At 43.5% G+C, this 23042-nt stretch overlaps 1 protein-coding gene across 8 annotated transcripts in view; it reads left to right on the top strand.

The window, feature by feature from the left end:
- Positions 1-23042, top strand: part of TMTC1 (transmembrane O-mannosyltransferase targeting cadherins 1) — a 256132-nt gene that overhangs the window by 162392 nt on the left and 70698 nt on the right. For 4 of the 8 annotated variants that reach the window (XM_067008959.1, XM_067008960.1, XM_067008958.1 and 1 more), the window contains 2 exons: positions 3794-3915; positions 17940-18107. In XM_067008959.1, the coding sequence (XP_066865060.1) occupies positions 3794-3915; positions 17940-18107 (290 nt within the window). The remainder of the gene's footprint in view (positions 1-3793; positions 3916-17939; positions 18108-23042) is intronic. The other 4 variants (XM_067008961.1, XM_067008963.1, XM_059080111.2 and 1 more) reach the window with 1 other exon arrangement.

Here is a 23042-nt window from a genome sequence, read left to right as displayed (position 1 = left end):
TTTCCCCCACTCATATTTTGTTTGTGTTTCATCTGTATCTGTTAGGCTGAAATAAGCTATAAATTATTTAGCCAACTTTGTCACATCTGTGATCCACAGGACACAAAATTGGATTCTCTCCCAGTCTTTCTCATTCTAGGAAATTCAGCCATGTTCATGCATATTTTTTCCCTAACTTTCTGCTTGGCTGATCAACTTGCAGTTTAAAGAAATATATTCTTGAATATTTTCTATCTCTCTTGACTGAATGGGGAGGAGAGAAGATTATCATCAGTTTACTTTGAGACTCAAGAATTTTTTTCATGTTATTTTTCTTGAGATAAATAGTGGAACTTCATTGAGTTTGGGCACTGTGCCACCGTCTTCAGTTGAATGTTTTGAAAACAAAGAAAAACGCCGCATAAGACAGCCCCTCTGGTAGCAACGCAGAGTGGTAGCCTCTAAGCTCACAACTCCAATGACATGGACTTTCTCTCTGATCAAGAAACCTTTGTGTTGATCCAGTTTGCACTGAGCTGTGAGCCTCACTTACCTCATTTAATAGTTGACCCAGGGAAGGGCTAATTTCATTCCTGCTCAAGGTGACTAATGGTGGCAGGGCCACAACTGGAACATGGACATCAGCTTCTGGACACTGACTTGCTTTCCTTTCTATGCATGTGGGACCCTTTACTCCATCCTTGTTGCCTGTAGGTAAAAGTCAGCTCCACACAGAGCATACGACACCCTGATGGTTTGTCACCTGCCAACATGTCCAGGGTTACTCCCTGCTTTGTACGTTCTGTATCTACTGCCCGAATGCACCTCGCTGTGACCCCCTCCCCCTCCCCAAGCCCACCACTTCTACCTTGTGAGCATTCATTCAATTTTCACCCCCAGATTGTCCCCCCTCCACCAGGAAGCCCTCTCTATCCTCTGCCCTTCTCACACCCAGTTTTCTCTCACACATCGAACATTTATTCATTTACTGATTTATTCAACAAATATTTCTAAACACTCACTAAGTGCCAGGCACTGAGCTGAGCACACACCACGGGCCACTGAACACAACTGAGCATCTCCTGTCCTCATGGAGCTTAGGGTCTGCTGGAGACATTAAATTAAAGACAGTGAGCACAGGGCTTCCCTGGTGGCGCAGTGGTTGAGAATCCGCCTGCCAATGCAGGGGACGCGGGTTCGTGCCCCGGTCCGGGAAGATCCCACGTGCCGCGGAGCGGCTGGGCCCGTGAGCCATGGCCACTGCGCCTGCGCGTCCGGAGCCTGTGCCCCGCAGCTGGAGAGGCCGCAACAGTGAGAGGCCCGCGTACCGCAAAGAAAAAAAAAAAGGTGAGTTTAGGGGCTTCCCTGGTGGCGCAGTGGTTGAGAGTCCGCCTGCCGATGCAGGGGACACGGGTTCGTGCCCCGGTCCGGGAAGATACCACGTGCCGCGGAGCGGCTGGGCCCGTGAGCCATGGCCGCTGAGCCTGCGCGTCCGGAGCCTGTGCTCCGCAATGGGAGAGGCCACAATAGTGAGAGGCCCGCGTACCACAAAAAACAAACAAACAAAAAAGACAGTGAGCACACAGATAAATACGTAATCACAACTGGGATGAGGGCCAGGAAGGGAATAAAGGCCGTGCCTGGAGCCTGCGGCCCCATCTCTGCACCGCCAGCAGCGGCCGCAGCAGCTCTCGAGACCGCCTGCTGCAGGGGCTCCGGGACTGGGGAGGGAGGAGGCCGAGGGCGCCTCTGTGCTCCGCGGACACCCGGCTCCTCCCAACCTACTGGCTCCCCAGCTCGGGCTTCTGCTGAGTAAAGGCCGAAACATATGACACCACAGTGAGGAAGGGCCTTCGGTCAGGCAGCAAGGGGTGACACTGGGGGTGTGAAGGCGACGCCTCTTTCAGATCCGCAGTGAGGGCTGATCTCCAATAACCGCAAAGAGGTGGGGAGGCGCCTCACTGGGTAAAACACGATCCAGGGACCTGGATGATGACCTGGTCAGACTTCTCTTAACCCCTGCCCTTGCCTGCATGCTTAGGATTAATTAATAGGGGGTATTACATTCTCTTTACAAATCTTTCTGGGAAGACACATTGCAGTTTTTGAAAAGTGTCCAAAAAAGTCAACTATCTCTGAAAAATAAAAGTGCACCTATAAAAAGAGAACATCGATAATAGGCTCAGAGTTCATGAGCAACGCTTGACAAAATGCTCATTCTCCGGGATTTATTTTCAGCTTTGTCAAGAAATATTTGCACCATTGTAAAGCAATTATACTCCAATAGAGATGTTAAAAAAACCTATTTGCCTTCATATTACAGAATTCTTATGAGGGTGTTTGTTCTTTTAAAAATTCTATAAACTTTAAATTCTTGGACTGAAATATACTCTGTAAACTGAAATAAAAATCTAAGTTACAAAGACAGCCTGCAGTTTTTAAATATAATGAACTTGTTACTTCTCACCTGTCTTTTTCCTTCAATTTAAGTGGGTCATAGAAAATACAACATTATTGCATCCATTTGAGTTGAAGGCTTGTTATGCAAAATTTTTTCTTCTTTCATCTTTTAATTCTAAAGAGTGTGGTTACTCTAGGTAAAAAATGAGGTCATTATTTTTGTTCCCTTACTTTTAAAGGAAATTGTCCAAATCACATTTGTTCATATGGAATTGCTCTTAGAAACTTTATTATTCAATATTTTGTAGTCAGCAAAACAAAGATTTTAATAAAATCCAGGTGACAAATGTCTCAAGATGTCTGAAATCTTTTACTTTGTCTACTTAAAATATTAGTAGTTGTATTAGGGAATCTTATTTTTGTTTTTGAAATTCTTTTGTTTAGTCTTTCACAATTATTAAAAATAATAGGCTATTTAAAATGTTTATAAGAAAAAATTTTAAATTGTAACATAGAAAGTTCTATTTGGTTTTCCTCTTAAACTTTTTTTAAAAAGAAAAAATAATACCATCCAGAACATTTAGGTTTGTTTTAAATAGGCTTTCCTTCAAATATGTCTATTTGGAAATACACGCTACCTTTTACAGTGCCCATTACAACATATTATTAGTAATAAATAGAAATATTTTATGTTAATTATAAGTGACAAAAATCTTTACAAATTAATATATACAATCTGTCAATTTAATGATTTATTGTAATGAATTTTGATTCCAAAAAATTTCATGGAATAAATGCTTGCTTACTGGCTTATTTGGAAAGATGCTAAAAACACCTCAGCTCAAATGATCTCCCTCATTGGTGCCCCACATTTCACCATTTGCATTTAATTTCCTTTATGCTAAGCTTTGCCTCTCCTGGTGGGCTTTGTGTGGGTTTTTTTTTTTTCCTTCTTCTTTGTTGATTTTTTTGTTTTGCTTTTAATGTGTTCTGTTTCTGAGAGGACAGTAATTCTCCATGATGCTTTCGTGAGCTTGATCCCACCCAGCTGCTTTGCTCCCTGGAATGAATTGCCTGGGGGTGCAGGGTAGACCTCTAAAAGGAGCCAGACCAAGAGGCAAGATGGCTGTTAAGGCCAGCCCAGAATAAGGAGTAATGGTCACTGATCATGTTATGCAGATAGCAGATGTTCTGGGTGGCACATGTGTGTCAGGGGTACATGCGAATATTTCCACGAGCCAGAGGTTTCAGCCTGAGGGCTTTCTCTGATGAATTCAGTACACTGATCAAAAGGTTTACATTGGTTTAATTTATTCATTCCTTCAATGAGAAGTTGAAAATGAAAGATGGTTAAATGCTGACGGAAGTGGAATTAAACCCAGATTAATTTGTCCTCCACTATTGTGTGTTTCAGAGACTGGAGCACAGGGAAGTTTTGGTGGGCTTGTTGTTCCTGGTTTTCCCGTTCATCCCAGCCAGCAACCTCTTCTTCAGGGTGGGTTTCGTGGTGGCCGAGAGAGTCCTATACATGCCTAGGTAATTACTGCTCCTGGATTCCTCTTTAGGAGACCAACACTGATGGCTCCAGAGAGACCGTTCTTTGTGTGTATGACAGATCTTTGCGGAGCTAAGGTGTTTATTACCCCAGCTTTAAAAACAGCCAAAGAGGAAGTTGGATGAGAATATTGACCAGAGTATATTCAGAATTTTAGCAGCAATCATTTACCACGACTTCTTTGTTCAAGTATCTGTGTTTATTAAACATAATTATAGTAACTTTCTAGAAATATTTGTTGATTTGGATAAAATTATTAACTGTGTTAAGTAGCATGATTTTAATTAACTTCTATCTTCTTTCTCTCTCTTTCTTTGTTCTTTAATTTAAAAATAGGAACAATCTGAAGGAAACTTGTCCTTGAGGACAAAATTGGTTAAAATTTTAAAGGGCATTCAGACTTGTATGATTACATAATGCCACTTAGCTCTGAATATTTGAATCGGGCTGAAGCTTGTCTGTTCTCTTGTCTTATTCAAATGTCAGCATTCCAAGGCCATGTTTCTTTTCAAAAGCCTGAAAATGTCCCTGAAATGGTTCTGCCATTTGTCCATTGTGTGACGTTGAGTAGCACATGAAGATTTTTTTTTTTGCACCCATGTTTTCTCATTTTTAAAATCAGAATTTTATTAAGCTTCCTAAAATTAAGTAATTTGATGAATTATACATAAGAATGAACTTTTCGCTTTAAATATTTTTTTAAGACCTTTTCTTTTTTATTTTATTATTATTTTTTTTTTGGCCACACCACGCAGCATGTGGGATCTTAGTTCACCAACCAGGGATCGAACCCATGCCCCCTGCATTGGAAGGCAGAGTCTTAAACACTGGACCACCGGGGAAGTCCCAAGAATGAACTTTTCTAAAAGACAATAAAATAAATACAGTAAACCAAAATATTATCAGGAAATTATTCATTTTTATTTCTTCATTTTGAGTTAAAATTTAAGTTAATTTTAAACTTAATTTAAATGAAATTAAAGTATTAAATAATAAAATTTATTTCAGTTATGGATATTGAGTTAGAAATATTTAAATGCATATAATTAGAAATTAATTTCATAACCTTCGATTCCCCCCAAAGTAAGTAGCTAACAGCTTTCTTAAGACTTAACAGCATCTTGTTTTGACTTGGTTAAGGAGAGGGTGGCCCTTAATTTTCTTTACGTGTCTACAGCACAGTTTGGGAAGGAGATTATTTCTTGATAAAAGCTATTTGATGAGGACAAAAATACAAAATTTCTTTGCATTCTCTATTGCCATAAAATAACAGGCTTATGAGGGCTTGCCAGTACCAAGGAATATGGAGGGCAAAGGAGGACCTCAGTGTCTGTTCTAGATGTGTTTTTGCTTAGAGCAGCTGAGAGTGGCTTCAGTCAGGTTTTGTCTGTAGGACTCCTGATTCCAAGTGGAATCTGTATTTATTCTTCACTTAACAGATATACACAGAGCGTCTGTCCCAGGCATGCTGTACCAGAATCTGAGGCTGCAAAAATAAGTGACTCTCAGTTTTTTTCCCCACAAAGAGTTTATTAACTGCCGATTAAAAACAAAATGGTGTCTTCCACTCTAAACATTTAACAGATCTGGATATTCTTTAAAATAGTATCATACTCAGTAAACATTAATTGTATCAAAACTTTTATTGAACCTTTATTATGTCAGTCACTATGCTAAGCATGTTATATTTATTTTATCAGTTAATTCATGCTGTATGTGGTGGTTCAGAGCATGTTCCTGCAGTCAGAGTGGGACATGAGTGTGATGTCACAAAGCCTCTGTTTCCTCATCTGTGTCAAATGAAGATAATAGCACCCAACTCAGTGAGATTTTTTTTTTTTTTTTTTTTTTTTTTTTTGCGGTACGCGGGCCTCTCACTGCTGTGGCCTCTCCTGTTGCGGAGCACACGCTCCGGACGCGCAGGCGCAGCAGCCATGGCTCACGGGCCCAGCCGCTCCGCGGCCTGTGGGATCCTCCCAGACCGGGGCACAAACCCGTGTCCCCTGCATCGACGGGCGGACTCTCAACCACTGAGCCACCAGGGAAGCCCCCTCAGTGAGATTTTTAATGGCATTAAATGAGATGGTCACTTATAAAAATGTTTTGCATAAAAAACTTATAAAATGCTTTATATTGTACATGTTCAGTAAATAGCAAGTGTTATTGTTGATAGCAGCTTTCTGATGTAGCTAATACCATTATACCCATTTTACAAAAATAAAGCCTGGGCTCTGAGAGGTTAAATAACTTGCCCAAGTGACATAGCTAGTAAGTGGCAAAGCAGTGGAATATAGATCCTTGTCTGCTGACAGATCTGGCACCTTCCAGGTTATATCGCTTCTCTGATAGTAACGTCTTAGTATTCTCCTCAATTGGAAAAGATGAAGAAAATATGAACACAGTAAAGTACTTTCATCTCAACTCCATTTGGAAATCAGTGCCGGATACTTTCAAGAGTCCTGAGAATCCACAGCACTTGGGGTTCTGAGTGCATGTGTGGTAAGCTTTTCTAATCCAAAAACAAGAGGAAATTTTTTGAGGAAATAAAGGGCTGGAATTTTAAACAAGAGGTTAAATTTCATTCTTCTGGAAGAGAGCCTTACGTAAACATTATTGAAGCCCATAATATTGTCATCAACCATTTGTGAGCTGTCTTATTTAAAGTCAGGGATTTCTGTCGCCCAGGTAGGTGTGTCCTCCAAACACCCACAGAATCATTCCAGCTCTGGCTCTTCCTGTGTTGCCATATCTTCAATAGACCTTTTTGTGACTCCATTTCTTTCCTCTAAAACAGACCAAGTCATGCCCTGCCCTTTTCCACTAGGAATAAGCTGATTTGGATTAAAATAAAAGTTTGAAATATAAAGAACACATCAGTATTACCAAGAGCAAGTGCCTGCCTCTCAGAACCTATTTGGATTTTGCTGCATTTGGCAAACTTGGTAACAGAGTCATCCAAAATCAATTTCAGGAAACCGGTCTTCATTAAAAAGATGGCGGTCCTTTCCTCTCCAAGTTCCCACACCTGTGCATTGTAGCGCTGATGTCAAGCACCCATCATTTTCCGAGGGTTTGTCTTTACTGCCCAGCGTCTCCTGGATTCATATCCATAACATCACTGTGCCCAGCCAGGCCTCCTCTTTCCCCCTCCAGAGCCGTGATCTTGGCAGATGCCAAGGCCATGTGACAAGGAAGTGGAGGTGTCTCCTGCCCCTTATAGATGGTCCTGGAAGCTGATGAAGAGGGCACGTCACTAGTCCAGGTACACAGCTCTGAGCATAAACCTGAGAGTTTAACTCAAATTTGGGGGAACTGGGGTTGGAGGAAGCCGAGGAGTGTTTGAGAGAGCTGTTGTACCTCTCACAAACCCCAGCCTTCCTTCACAGTTATTGTTGTAAGTAGCACCACAAGGGAGCCCTTTTAATTATGGTGCTGGATTCCATTGTTATCTAAAATTGTGCAGCTGAATCAGAAGTCAAAACCTATGCGGGGAAACTTCTGTGCTGTGGCTTTAGAGAGTTTCTAATGACTTCATCGGAGGCAGTTTATACATGCTGACAGTTTTCATGAAAATGGGGACTTTCTCCAAAAAAGATTTTACCCAGCAGAGACCAGCCACCCCCGTCTCAGTGGAGAATGGTAGACAGTTGGGTAAGGAGCTGCTGGAATCTTCCTCAGGGCTGCAGAGAATGCTGCAGACACTGCAGGCATTCCTTGGAAGGTGCCAGAGCACCAGGTGATGCCCGGTGCATTTAATAACCCTACACGCTGGCTTCCACGCTGCTGAAGAACGTGTCCAAGCCTTTTATACACACGGGAATCTTCTCTGTGTGGCTCTCCTTCCATTATTGGCCTTCACAAGAAAGGGCCATTCTCCATAGCATTCGTACCCAAGTGCTTTGAGGAAAACATGTTCTCTGTGGCTTTCTTGAAAATTCAGATCATCATCTTTATGCAGAAGATCCGTGTTGTCTTGAAAACTTCAGCAAACAAGAGAAAGATGAAATGAAAAGCTCAGTTGGTAGGTGAACTTCCTACTCATTAAATGTTCACGGTAAGGAGCCAGTTTCCAGCCTTGGGATCCCATCCGTGAACACTACAGAGGTCATGTCCACCCTCACTGAAGCCCAGGCGAGTTTCCTATATTTTGGGCATGAAAATATCCCAGGAAGCTGGTTTGGCCATTTTACAAGAAAAGCCCAGAACGAGTCAGACCAACAGTGCTCTTTCATCCTCTGCTTTTCTGCCTGACAATGAACAAGCCACTTAAATCTTCTAGCTTCTGTTCTCCCTCCATCCTAACCTAGCACAGACCCAAAATATCACCTGCCTCTCACTTGCACTTTGAAATCTGTGGATAAAAGGGACAGAAATGAGCAATTTATTTGGCACTGCATGGCTTTAGGGTCAGAGTTTTACCACCAAAAGAAATTGGAATAATCTTTTCTTCTGGCGATAAATGCCAATTTTATGGATGTCCCTTTTGAACAGGAAGGAGAGTTTGGAGCTTAAATCATTCTTTCACGGAAGTTTTGATCTCTTATTCTTATCTCAAGAGAAGCATATAATTTAATGGCTACTTCTTTGTATTTTATAAAAACCACATTAGAATGCTTCAAAGGACTAAAATTTCTTAGAATCGATGAAGCAGAAATAGTTGTTGAGAGCTCTCAAGTAAAGTTGTAGAATGTGGTCGGAGATCCACTCACATGCCAGATTAAGGGTGATTTATTCGCTTCAGTGCCAAAGAGCAAATTCCTAAACTACTTTAAGAAAACGTGAATGAGTGGAGAGGGGAAAAGAATGGAGAGAAGTAAGTGAAGGCAGAACCAATAATGTGGAACTGATCAAGAATCACGGGGGGGCTTCCCTGGTGGCGCAGTGGTTGAGAATCCGCCTGCCGATGCAGGAGACACGGGTTCGTGCCCTGGTCCGGGAAGATCCCACGTGCCGCAGAGCAACTAAGCCCGTGAGCCATGGCCACCAGGCCTGCGCGTCCGGAGCCTGTGCTCCGCAACGGGAGAGGCCACAACAGTGAGAGGCCCGCATACCGCAAAAAAAAAAAAAAAAAAAGAATCACGGGGACCACAGAAGGAGAAGTTAGACACCCTGTGTTTGAGGGAAGAAAGGAAATTTTTAAATTGCCCTACTCTTAGATGCCATTTGTGTTGTATAGTTCCTAAGCTAATGGACACACCAGACATGGAGAAATGGAAGACAAGTGCCTCTTTTCCGTATTCAATTTTGAGAAATACCTTCAAATCACACCTATTAATTCTAAATGGAATTTTTAATCTTAACACAGGTTGCTATTGAAACAGTACCGCGGTACTTATTCCTCAGGATGCAAAGTGAGAAATGTCACCTCTGAAAAAAACACTACCCCTCTTATCTGACACTGGGGTCCCTACTGATGAGCCATTTACGCATATGCTCCTTCAGAGCTGCTGGAAGAGAGTGATAATTATTTGAGAGCGAATCAAAGTTTTGCCAAATACTCAAGGCATCAGAGAAAGAATTTGATATCAGTAAAACCTTACTTTAGCACATCCAGTCGAAGGAGAACTGACCTGGGAATCAACACAGCCCAGTCTGTCCTGTGCTGCCCGGCTGTCCTGGGGGAAATCACTTTCGTTTCTGTAAAACCTGAGTGTTGGCCTTGCCGGGTTATCCCCTAATGTTGCTTAGATCTTCGTGCCACAGCTGTCCCTGGACTGGCCAAACTGCGGGGTGAGGAGAGAAAGAAAGATAATGCAGTGAGCTTTTCATAAAGTTAAATCAATTCATTTAAAAAATTAGGAAATGATGTTTCCTACAGTTTTGGTATTAGATTATCCTTTCTCTTCCTGCATGATGAGAGCAGGAGGGGATATACAGTCCTCCATTAGTTCCTCCCCCCCCACCCAACTCCCTCCTTTTGGACATTTTGCTGGTTTGGGACATCTGAACTCCAGTTACCGTAGTGCTGCATGGTCTCGAAGGTCCATTTCAGCTCCCAAGTTCAACTCCTTGTGACTTAAGAGTAACCTTGTGGAAAGCATGAATTTTTCCTCTTAAGATTTGAAACACATATCCATCCTGCTTAGTTTCAGCAAGATGCCCAAGTAGGGGAAGGGGGTGGACATGTCCCCTGGGGGGGGAGGCAGGAGCAGGAGGAAGGTCATCTGCCATGAGGACAGGCTCTCTGATGGGCCTGGCAGTGGGCACTAGGGGATGGTCTGGTCAGCACTGGTGTGGGGCCTCCTCCGTGAGCTGATAGGGTGTCCTCATAAGCAGCAGGAACATGTGTTGCTTAGAAGTTCCCACGGACAAGCAGCAGTAAGGAGTACGTGCCAGTAGGAAATAGGAGCCTAACCACTGGGGCGGGGCAACAAAAGCAATGGCAGATGCCCCATCCGTGGGGCGATGGCGCAGGCAGCTTCTCAGGAGAGGTTGCGGCCATGAGAACAGGTCAGAGGTTTGTGTATCCGTATCAAGTCGTGGGGAGAGACTCAGGAATTGTGCTGAAGCCTAATATCTAAACGGGGCTCAGAGCGCAGGTAGGGTTGCTCACAGGGTGACTGGTACCGAGTCCAGTGTGTCCCTCCGTCCCCCTACCCTGGGTTTTCAAAAGTCCATGCAAGTTGTCCCTCAGAACACCATGGGGTAAGGATGGGAAGATTTGACTTCAATGTGTTCAGCCCCTTGAGACGTGAACTCAGAAGAGGAATGAGATCTGGGAGGTAGAGCTTGTCCGGTGAGGGCTACTCTCCAGGGCAGTGCCCAGGTAGGGAGGGTCCTGAGGCTGCACGGGACGTGGTAACAGTCACCAGGTCATGGTGAGGGTGAGTGAGCTGAGAGGCGGTCCGTGCTCGTGGGCTGAGCATCAGGGGGCCGATCTGTTGCGCTCAATTCCTAGTGATCAGCCAATGGCACAAAGTGAGGCTAAACTTGAACAGTTATTTACTAGACTGGAATCATGGCCTTAATATTAGAGAACCCTGTTAGTTATAGAAGATGAATGTTTATGTCTGAGTCCTTAATGGAGAACAGCAAATGTCTTGGAAACCAGGATTTGAATGTAAAATGTGGAGAGTAGACTCTGAATTCAGATGAGACCAAATGGAATAGTATATGTGCAAATTGCTGTAAGCTATGCTAGGTAATTGCAAGTCATTATTTCAGCCTGCCTTGTACAAATGAGGAGATTGGGTGAGTCAAAGTGGAAGGAAATCAAAGTAGCAGCGTAGAGGCATCTCCTTCCCAGCCCTTTCCCCCCTCCTCCTTCAGTACTATAAACCTCTTTGTTTCTTTTTTAACCTCGTGCGCTGAAAAGTGAACAACCCCAGAGGAAAAAAAAAAAAACTCAGCTCATGGACAACGCGAACAGATTGGTGGTTGCCAGAGGCAGGGAATGAGGGGTGCACAAAATGGGCGAAGGGAGTCAAAAAGGCACAAACTTCCAATTATAAGTTAAGTAAGTCCTAGGCATGTATTGTTTAGTTAATAATATTGTATTGTATGTTTGGAAGTTGCTAAGAGAATTAGATATTAAAAGTTCTCATCACAAGAAAAAAAAATCGTAACTGGGAGGTGATGTGTGTTAACTAGACTTATTCTGGTACTCGTTTTGCAATATACAGAAATATCAGATCATGATGTTGTACACCTGACACTAATATGATGTCATATGTCACTTATATGTCCATTTTTTTAAAAAAGTGAACACCCCTAGCTTAGCAGGCTAGCATTCTGAAACATAATACTGGAGGAGTTTATGAAATGTGCCCCTGGGAGTGGAGGAGACCAGCTTGTGCTTAACACACACCCAGTCACTTGCCTGGAGGGTGTGAATGGATTTAAGTGTTGCCATTTCAACCTCCCTTCCATTAAGACCCCTTGTCTTTATTGGTGAATCTATTTCTTTCCTTTGCTCTTGGCTTCTGTGCTGGGAAATACATCTCAAACCAGTGACTTCTTATACAAATTTCAGTAATCTCAAAATATCCTCCCCACTGTTTTAGAAACCTAGATTGTCTTGCCCTCATGAGAGCTGCGACCACCATTTTGTATGTTCGTGTTTTCTCATAATACCCAGAACAATAGATGCTTCATTAGAGAGTATTGTAGAAAATGAAAGAACACTGGACATATGACACAGCCTGTACAGTCAGGCCTGTGTTCATATAGGGGAAGAGACGAGGGGACGGCAACACCTAGTGAATTGTCCATTAATGCCTTTGCTTCAAAAGTGAAGATGCCTGACTCTAGAATATGGTCGTTTATGGAAGAAGAGATGGCAGAATTCAGGTCCTAGAGCTGAGTATACTGTACGAGCGTTGAGAAGGTTGTTTTTCTGACTTTTTAGAATTAGATTCAGAGTGACTTGGGAGGTGGTTGGCTTTGGCCAAAAGGCGTCTCAGGCCCAGATGGAAAATTTGTTGTGGCTGCTGGAACCAGGCTGAGAGGAAAGTAAGCCAGGCTCGGGTGAAGGTGCCTGCGAAGGGAAACACTGCACCCTGAGTATGGACAGTACTCCTGGTGATAAGTCATCTTAGGGCTCGACTTGGATTGATTCATTTCTAAGTTCACTTTTGTTTCCATGTTAGTTTCTGATACCTTCCACCGCCACGTTCAATCACACTTAGGAAGCAGCCCCTCTTACATGGCGGTGCTTAGCCTGCAAAAATGAATAAAACAGTACTCTATCCTTAAAAACTGGCCCGAACTTCCAATCAGTTAATGCTTTATTTCTTATCAAAGTTGAATACAAAAGCTTCTTCATTATGCATTAATTCACCGAAGAGTTTACGCTTTGCATTTCCTTCACTTTCACAAAGATAGACAGAAGAGAGAAAGATTTGAAATGGATCTAAGGGAAGATTTCCTTAGTGCTTTTTGTGGTCGAGGTTTATGAATGTTCATTAACTTAAATATGTGGCCATATGTATTTCACATATGACCAGTGTACCTTATTTTCTGCAGTATTTTGTTCTGTAAAAATGATGTATGAGTCATACCTTTCAGAAGCCAACAATATCGTACAAGGTATTTTGAAGTTTTAAGGGTGTTCTTGGTGGATGCTCTTAAAGGACTTACAGTTGTCCTGTGAATTAGACAGTTTGGGTCAATCTGGACTTTGATAAACTAGGTTTCTTGAGGTGTATTTATAGATGTACCACATATTTTATTGATGTAGTAATACACACATGAACACATAGACACGGCCCTTGAAAACACTGATACCTTGTATTCAGTTCACAGAACGCACCCACATATATTATTTCGTCTACTCCGTGGAACAACCTTTCAAGGTAGCTGCATTTTAAGCTGCCTTGAAGGCAGGCAATATTTAGCCCTTGTAATACAAACTCAGGCCTGATAAGGCTCTGTAAGTAAATCTGTGCACAGAGCTCACCAGTGTCAGAGAAGAACCCAGCTCTCTAGACCCAGTTCTAGACTCTTTATTCTCCAATGAAATCCTTTTCCTCACTGCAAACCCCCAAACTTAAAGTCTGCACTAGAACACTTTTGCTCCACTGCACCTAGTAGTACTCTAGTTACCTTAGGAAGCTACTACATTTACAGGAGCCAAATACAGAGTTATCTCTTTCCACCTGGAATACATGTAAACTTTGCACATTTCCTGCCTTCTACTCTATTTAGCAGAAAATAAGGCCCTAATAATACTATTATTATTATAACATAATATTAATGCTATTTATTGTTTAGAGTGTATCATCAATTGTGCACAGTGCAAAATTATTATTCCCTTTTACAAAGTAAGAAAATTAAGAACCGGGTCATAAATAATTTGTCTGAAATCAAACAACAGTAAGTGTCAGAATTGAGAGGCAAACGGGGGTTTTTTCCGATCCAGACCCTGCCTTACTTACCACTGGAGGTCTCATAAATTTTAGAGCTGGTAGGTGAGCCAGGAGGTTGAGAGAAAGCATGTCATCTTCAAAGAGGTAAAAAGAGAATTAGCAGACTCTCAGAAGGTGACAGCAAAGGCGTTTTTCTCCCGGTTTGCTCCATAGGTAGAGAAAAGAACAGAACAAATTTACGGAGAAGTAAATATAAAGAAGCTTTTCATACCCAGCCCAGCACCGCTAGGACGGGGAGCTAAGGAAATGCACGAGAGATTCCTTTTTCTTGGAATGTGAATAAACTCTCAGATCCAGATGCATTCAGTCTTTTGGGAAATTTCCCCACCCATCAAGTGTTTGAGATAAAAAAGACAAGGCAAGAAATGGGGACCCTAATGAGTCTGGGCTCACAGAAGCTGCCGGCTTCCAGGTTCAATCTGATCTGAGGAGCCACCATTGTCTCCTTGGGGCTTCCTGGGCTATAGCGTCAAACACCTATTTGGGGCTCACGGTTCCAGGGCTTTATCATTTAACCATTTGGGGTCAACATTCATGAGACCAGAATAAGATCTGAAGGTCAGATAATTTGCCAGATGGGGATTCAACAGATCAACATGAAGTTCATTAGGGACATGTTTCCTTTAAACTGTCTAAAGCTGGGAATTTTTTAGAGTAATAAAATAGGAAGAATGTGTCTGTCTTGTAGCATTCATGCTATTTATAGATAGTCTCAGTGGGTTGTTTGAGCTTGTTAAGTTAAAAGGTAGAATTTCAATTCGACTTAATAGCAAAACACTACTCTCTGCTGCATATAATTAAACAAAGGGTGAAGCCGTAACAAACATCATAAAATGCTTGGCCGGGTCATAGAAAATTGTCATCTCTCCAGGGCTGATGTAAATGGAAAGGGGAAATGTTGTTCTTTTATCACTTAAGAGCGTGAAAGTACATTTGTACTATTTACACGATGATTAACTACTCACGGAGTTCTCAAACAACAGGTTGAAACATTTTCAATTCAAATTTGAAAGGACAGACGTTGTTGATTGGTATTTCCTATTCAATTCTCTTTGGATTTGCATTTTTTAAAGGAGAGATGCAGCTTTCTTCAGTTTTTATAAACACTGTGGGCTGAGCAGCTTGTCAGTAAAATCCATTCAAAATTGGAGATCCCTGTGTGGCCTGTGAATAAGAGATCATCTCTGTGCTGCTTTCTCTGGGACAGCCATGATGCTTCTCAAGCGTGCTTTGAAAATGTTTCTTGGTACTGAGCTAAGCCATTCAGCAGCCAGCAGGGCTCTTGGTTCTTCAGGTTATGATGTTGTCAGTTGTCAGTGGTTTACACTGCCTCCTTTGGGCTCTCTGGGGAGGTCTCTGGTCAGAGCCCAGATTTTCCTTAACCAGGTTAAACAGGCCAAACTGGAGTCTGATTTCACTTCCCTGGAGGCCAGAAAAGTATGTAGTTTCTCATTTGCTTGATTTTCCACTTTCAAAATGAGGACTTGCCCTGCCCCGGTAATGAAGAGAGCAGTCCTACCCCGCTGTGGCTGAGATCTGCAGTAAAGCAGACGTTGAAAGATGAAATGTCATAATAGAGAAGCATCTTAATCTCTGATATTGTGTTCACGTTTTTAAGAATGTGATACCCTCTAAGAAATTTGCAAACCTAAGTGGAGATGATTTTATATGGCTTAGCATTTCTTTAAACCATATGTCAATACAAGGACTTCTGAAAAAAAAAAATGATCATGTTACTTGCTCCTGATGCCTGTGCTGAGTGGAAGGAATGGTATTCTCCTTCGTCTTGGCTGTAGCAGGACTCAACAACTGCGGCCTGTGAGTGGAATCTGGCCCATCGCCTGTTTTTATAAATACATTTTGTTGGAACACAGCCATGCCCAGTCGTTTACATAAGTGTCAGTGGCTGCTTTCCTGCTACGAAGATAGAGTTGACTAGGAAGGACAGAGGCCATATGGCCTGAAATATTTACTCTCTGGCCTCTCACAGAAAAAATTTGCCCACTCCTGAATTACAGCACAGTGTTAGGGCCGTGGGACTTCTGATCTGACTCTGTTCCTAGCTTTTGGAGCTGTGGGCAAGTTATTTACGTCCTCTAAGCTTTAGTTTCCTCATGTATGAAGTGGGAGATCCTGAGGATTGAGTTGTTTAATTAGATAATATATTTAAAGCCAGTACGATCCTTGTTCCAGACCCTACAAATATTGGACAGGCCCACATAAAGATCTTAGCACAGTACCTGGCACGTAGGGAGCACTCAACAAACATGCAGACGTATAAAATAGCTAATTTGGTTGCTATTATCTTCATTATCCTCGTGTTCTGCCACTTTGTGGCCGTTGCTCTGGAGCTGTTGGAATCCGAGTGTTTCCCTCCCCCATGGCTCCGCCAGATGGCAGCTGTTTCCTACAAGGAGGCAGTTAATGACCACTGAGATGTCGTGTATGGAGTGATTGGGAAGGAAGTAGGTGAAGCTGTGTGATAAGGTGTGGGGAACACAGGAATCAGCCAGTCAAGTCAGAACCCCAGTGTCAGGACAGCAGATGGAGTGTGGGCTCTGGAATCCGGAATTCCGGGGTTTTTGTCTTTGCTCTACCGGACATGAGCTGTGTGACCGAATTCAGCAAATGCGTTCGCTTCTCTTCTTCAGTGTCTCCAGGAGTTTAGCGCTGCTCAGTGACACCCTCCTCCCCCCCCCCCCCAGGGATGTAAGGATGAACTGAGCTCCTGTAGAGAATGTGCTCGGCACGTAAGATGTGCTCAATTAACATTGCTCCTCAGAGGTGCTGCTTTACGAAGGCAGGGGGAGAAGAGAGCGGGCACTGAGGACCTGGGTGCCTGCAGGGTGCACCCCCTGCATTTCAGTACGCTCTTCACATGTCACCTTTTCAATGAGGCCTCCTCCCCTGACCGCCCATGTGAATATCTCACCTTCCTTCCCCTCCTGGTCTCCCTCCTTCACTTTCCTGCTTGATTTTTCTCCACCTCACGTATCATATGTGGTGTGACCTACTCTGGGTCTTACTTGCTTGGTGGCTGTTTTCCCGTCCGTGTGAGTTCCAGGAGGATAGGAATGATTGTTTTATCCACTGATAACATTCTTGGTGCCTGTGACAGTGGCAGGCACGTCATCTGTGTTTTACTCTTAATTGTATTTTTAGTGCTTAGCGTACTACCAGTGAGATGCTAGAGAGAGAACAAATAAATAATTGAACAAGTAAATGAGTTCTATTAATTTAGGGCTTCTTAGAGTATTGGTGTCTGACTAATATAGGACTTCTTTACACACGCTTGCTTCCTTGTTAACATATTCTATAATAATTTGTATTATCGTCTTTGGAAAGAAATGAGTTTTGACTAAAATACACACAGCATAATGAGTACAGACTAAATGTGTTTTTCTGAGGCCAGTCGGCGGGCAGGAAGCCCCTCTGCAGGTGCACAGATGATACGAGGGACCACTTTCCATCCACCAAGCCAAAGCTTTTAGAGATGTGATATCCATGTGCCAAAGCCCCACTCCCATAACGTGAGGGATTCTTCGTGTCTGTTGGGAAAGCTGAGCCAGAATCAGCATGAGAATCAGATCAATGCAGCCTGTCTGTGATAGGCTCCACCCTGTGAGGCTCAGGAGCCCGCCCGTGGGAGGGTCTTCCTTCAGCGTAGGCGGCACGATCGCGGAGACCAAAACCAATGCCCCTGGGTGACCAGCACCCCTTCCAGGACCTGATAGTCCCCCCAGGGACTGTCTCCCGCAAAGCCTCAGGGTCCAAATTTGACACATGGCGCCAGTAGGGTTATACAATGTCAGGAACATAAGGGAGCCTGGGTCAGAGGGTCCAGTCAAGACCCAAGACACACAGGATGGACTTTTCTGGATGCCTGAGCTGCGGAAATTCAGGGCAATGTGAGCCTGCAAGGTGAACCTGTTGCTCTCCGCACTTGTGCCAGAGACCTAGCCGGTGTGCCGGTGGAGCCCATTTGAGCTCCCACACGGAAATGTGTCAGACAGGGCGGGTTATGTCTACGTTTTCTATCACAGGACGAGCTCTGTTTGAAAAGTTAGTTGCATGGGATGGAATACTCAGGGGCCTCCATTGCACCCCAAAGTCACCTGCTTGTCCGCCCTGTTTTCCAGCATGGGCTACTGCATCCTTTTCGTGCATGGAATGAGCAAGCTGTGCACGTGGCTGAATCGCTGTGGGGCTGCCACCCTGAGCGTGTCCACTGTGCTGCTGCTGCTGCTTTTCTCCTGGAAAACCATGCAACAGAATGAAATTTGGCTGTCGAGAGAGTCCCTATTCAGGTATGACTAGAGGGTTAAAAGGGAATCTCTTCCCATTTATTTCTTTGCTGACGTATTTGTTTCCAAACAAACGAGGCGACATGGGTCTGGCAATATTAATCAGTCCAGAAACGTTTCTTAGTAAATTTTTAAATGGAAGATGTCGTTTTATTTTGGGTCTTAACTTTAATTTTTTATTTTATTTGTTTATTTTATTTTTTTGCGGTACGCGGGCCTCTCACCGTTGTGGCCTCTCCCGTTGCGGAGCACAGGCTCCGGACGCGCAGGCGCAGCGGCCACGGCCGCTCCGCGGCACGTGGGATCTTCCCGGACCGGGGCACGAACCCGCGTCCCCTGCATCGGCAGGCGGACTCTCAATCACTGCGCCACCAGGGAAGTCCTAACTTTAGTTTTTTAAATGGTATTATATAAAGTTTTACGGGAGCTGTCTGTAAGTGAATTAATGGAAATAAGGCTCATGGGAAGGTTTTGGGGTCTGTGAATTGAGATGGAGAGTCTTGATAATGAGCTGGGCTGTAAACTCAGCCATAAACAAAATAAGATTGGTCAGTAAGTCTAATTGCATTGTTCAGCTGAGTAAATGAGAAAGGTGAGCACACAGCAAGAAAGAAGAGAGATGCAGAATATTCCAGGATATTAAGTTGTGATCTGTAATCTGGTTGCCTTGTTTTGAACATTAATTGTGAGCCAGGAAATGAAAGACTTTTTCATCTCCTAGGAGGTTTTTATGTGGTGTAGAAGCTGTTTCTGAATATAACAATGCCAATTTACGGCCCTAAATTGTTGTAAAGTAGAAAACGTCTTTTGGGTTGCTCATCATGCTGTGTTTCTGGGCTTAGTCTGTCTCCTTGATGTCATAGCCCTGGTGACCGTCACCTGGCCTCCGCGGCTCAGCCACACCTGGCCTCCTAGCAGTATTTCCCGGTCTCCCAGGGGTCCCCAGTCTTGGACCCCTTCCACCTTCTGTCGTCACTTATGACCCAGTTGGCCAGTTCCGTCAATGCGGTTTTTATTGGGTTTCCTAATTAGCCAGTACCCAACACTTATTCTTTGGAGGCAAACAACTGAAACAGAGTTGGAATCACTTTCAAAAGGAGAAAATATGGAAAGAGCATTGGAGAGCTCACAGAATTGGGGAGTAGGTGAGGAAGCATGCATGTTGCAGACGGGAAACAGGTGTCTGGATGGTCTGTCTTGAGGGGACCCGGGCACCTGCAAAGGAATGAATGGAGGGCAAATGTACCCCAGTTTTCTCTCTCTTCACATCACAGTCCTAGGAAAAGAAAATCGTCTGACTAAGCCTGAGCTTAGGTCGTGTGCCTGCCCCTTGTCCCCACTAGGGCACTGAGATGACAGAACTGGCCAAAGACGCTCCCCTGACTTCCATGGGGGGGAGTTAGGGCAGGCAGAGCCCCTGGGCTTCCACTGAGATGTCACAGCAAGAGGGAATTCCCCACAGGAAACCCAAGCACCGGAAAAGGACACAGACTCTGGGCTGCCAGAAGTGAGCGAATGAACGAAGGAGTAAGACAAATGTTCACTGTACTCCTCTACCGTTTTAAAACAATATATCTGATTTTGCTATTTGGCAATTTAACTTTCTTTAATAGAAAAAAATTTAGTCTGGCGTGCATATGCCCATGTAGGAAGTGAACAGGTGCTCACTGAAACGCAGGCATTCCACACATGTGCTTAAAGAGACTTTGTGTCTTGAGAGGCCTTTGGTGATTGAAAGGAATTTTGTGTAATGTGCAAATCAAAGCTATCAATAATTTTTAGAAAGCTTTACCTGTTATAATTTATTTACGTCTGGGGAAACTTTTAAGTATCTGAGACTTTAAGTTTATTCTTTTTCCTTCAAGACCAGATGTTTATATGTATTCATCTCTCCTGAGTAATGTTCAAATCAGTTAAACATTTACCAAGACTCTTTGAGGCAAGATAGGATTAGTGGCTGGTGTGGGGTCTGGAATTAGGCTTTCTGGCTTTCCTCCAAGTTCTACCATTTAATAGCTGTGTGATCGTGGATGACTTACTTAACCACTCCATGCCTTAGTTTCTTTATTTTAAAATTTAGGAGTTTGGGATTAACATATGCACACTACTATATATAAAATAGATAACCAACAAGGATGTACTAGATAGCACAGGGAACTATATTCAATATCCTGTGATAAACCATAATAGAAAAGAATCTGAAAAAGAATATATATATATATATATATATATACATATATGTATATATGTATAATTGAATTACTTTGCTGTACACCTGAAACGAACACAGCATTGTAAATCAGCTATACTTCAATTAAAAAATAAATTTTAAAAAAGGAAAAATTTTTTAAATTTAGAATAATGATAGTGTCTATCTTCTGGGTGTACTCTAAGAATAAAAGAGTATGTGAAAGATGCATAGGGCAGTATGATAAACACTGTAAAGCTTTCAGATTATTGCTCTGCACTGTGTTCTAGGACATGAGAGAGCAGGGGGTGGGGCGAGACACTAGAGGAGCCTGAAGTCTGGATGGGAGTCAGACACGTGAACACATTTTAATGTAATGTAGCAGGTGGTAGACAGAGGCAGAGCAGGGTGCTGTGTAAGTGCAGGCAAGTGGCTGGGACCAACCCAAGCCTTCAAGAACCATTCTCTTGTAGACCTGAGCTCATTCTGGAAGGATAAGGAAAACCTAAATTAGCCATAATGGCCAAAACCAAGAGCTGGCCAACTAAGAAGAAGTTGCAGTAGTTCTAGATGAGGTGATGTCCTTGACAGAGGCCCTGTTTCTGTTTTCTCCTCTGTTCCAGACTATCAACCCATTGACCATCCTAGGTCATATGGTCTCGTTGAGGCCTCTCTAATTATATGGAGTGGGTTTGCTTGGCAATACTATGAACAACCTTACAGAATATCTTAGGACAGACCTTTGTGTTAGAGAAAAATCCAAATTTCAGTCCAATTCCAGGGTTTCCAGCTGAGGCCTCCTGTCACAAAAAAGATCCCACCGAGTGATGTATTTTTAGGAGATACAGATGGAAGTTCCCCCTCACAGCTTTGTACTTTTATTGGCAAAAACCTCACACACAAAAGCACAAGAACCCAGCACTTGTGTCTCATCAGAGGTTCAGAGAGAGAGTAGTTTGTCCAAGACGAAATCGCTGTGAAAAGGAGGTGTCAGGTTTGAACCCAAATCTGATGTAAAAGCCAAAGAGTACATATACTTCACCACACCTGTTTTTGGCTTGATGTTTTCTAACTTAAGCTACTCCCAATATAAACAGAGAAAGACAGACAGACAGAGAGACAGAGACAGACAGAGACAGAATGAGAGATGTTCATAATCATAGCTGCAAGGTACATTTTCTTTAATTCTCAGAACAGATTATTCTGCTATCTAAGCTGAGGAGAGGGTAAGTGCATAGCTTCTAGTGACAGCCCAGACTTTTATATTTTGGTACCAAAATAACACAGTTTGATGAAATCTTTTCTTCCCATGCCCCCAGATCTTCAAAATACTTAGAAAGACAAAGCCAGCATGTTCTCTTTCGCATCCAGTTTGGGGTCTCTCTTAACCCCATTCATGAACTATTTAAGTGAACCGTGGACCACCAGTTAAGAATTTATGGCCTAGATCTTCTTCCCTCCCTGTAGGAAATACATTTCTCTTTCCTCCTCTCTGAATTGCTGAGCCAGAGAGATAAGCAGACCTCCCAGGGCAGAGAACATAAACCAGGGATTGGCAAATTCCTTCTTAAAGGCCAGACTGTAAATATTTGAGGCTTTGTGGGCCCTATGGTCTCTTTTGCAGCTGCTCTGCCATTGTCTCGGGAAAGAGGCCGAAGACATCTATGTAAAAAGGTAAACACACTGATATGTCTGTGGCCCATCAGGCCGTAGTTTGTTTGCCAGCAAAATTCTAACGTTTCTAGTATCTTGCGGTACCTTTTTGGTTTATCAAACGTTGACCAACTTCAGGAATGATTCTGACCTTATATTGACCTTGGTTGAAATCTCTGCTCAACTACTTACTCAGTCTGTAACCTTAGAAAATGGTCTTAATCTCTCTGAGCTTCAATTTCCTCATCATATGGGAGGTACAGAAATACTACCCATCGGATAGGTTGTTGAAAGGGTGAGAGGAGAGAGCCCGTGGAAATGGATGCTTAGCTCAGCGCTTGATTCAAAATGAGCCTCCACAAGCACTGGCTAACCTGATTGTGGCATTGGAAACCTCAGGTTAAACAGGGTCACAACTGAGGAGAGCCATAAATTCTTACTTTCCTTTCCTGTTGACCTCTGGCTGAACATTTTTTTTTTAAATGTTTGTTTTCTTTCTTTTTTTTTTTTTTTTTTTTTGTGGTACGTGGGCCTCTCACTGTTGTGGCCTCTCCCGTTGCGGAGCGCAGGTTCAGCGGCCATGGCTCACGGGCCCAGCTGCTCCGCGGCATGTGGGATCTTCCCAGACCGGGGCACGAACCCACGTCCCCTGCATCGGCAGGCGGATTCTCAACCACTGCGCCACCAGGGAAGCCCTAAATGTTTGTTTTCTAATCAGGAATTTGGGGGTGATTCTCCTGACCTATTGTTCCAGTAATGCCAGCAAAACAAACTGATGTTCTACAAACTTGGAGAGATACCTGATAGAAGTGGCTTGATATCTCTGTTATTTTTCAAGTCTTCTGCAAACGAGAGGTGTGAGGGAGAAATGCAAAGTACATGAATTAAGATCCTGAGTTCAGGGCTTCCCTGGTGGCGCAGAGGCTGCGAGTCCGCCTGCCAATGCGGGGGACGCGGGTTCGTGCCCCGGTCCGGGAAGATCCCACATGCCGGGGAGCGGCTGGGCCCGTGAGCCATGGCCGCCGCGCCTGCGCGTCCGGAGCCTGTGATCCGCAACGGGAGAGGCCACGGCAGTGAGAGGCCCGCGTACCGCAAAA

Source organism: Kogia breviceps, chromosome 12 (genome assembly GCF_026419965.1).
Source record: "Kogia breviceps isolate mKogBre1 chromosome 12, mKogBre1 haplotype 1, whole genome shotgun sequence".
NCBI lineage: Eukaryota > Metazoa > Chordata > Mammalia > Artiodactyla > Physeteridae > Kogia > Kogia breviceps.
This window is presented reverse-complemented; position numbering and strand designations above follow the sequence as displayed.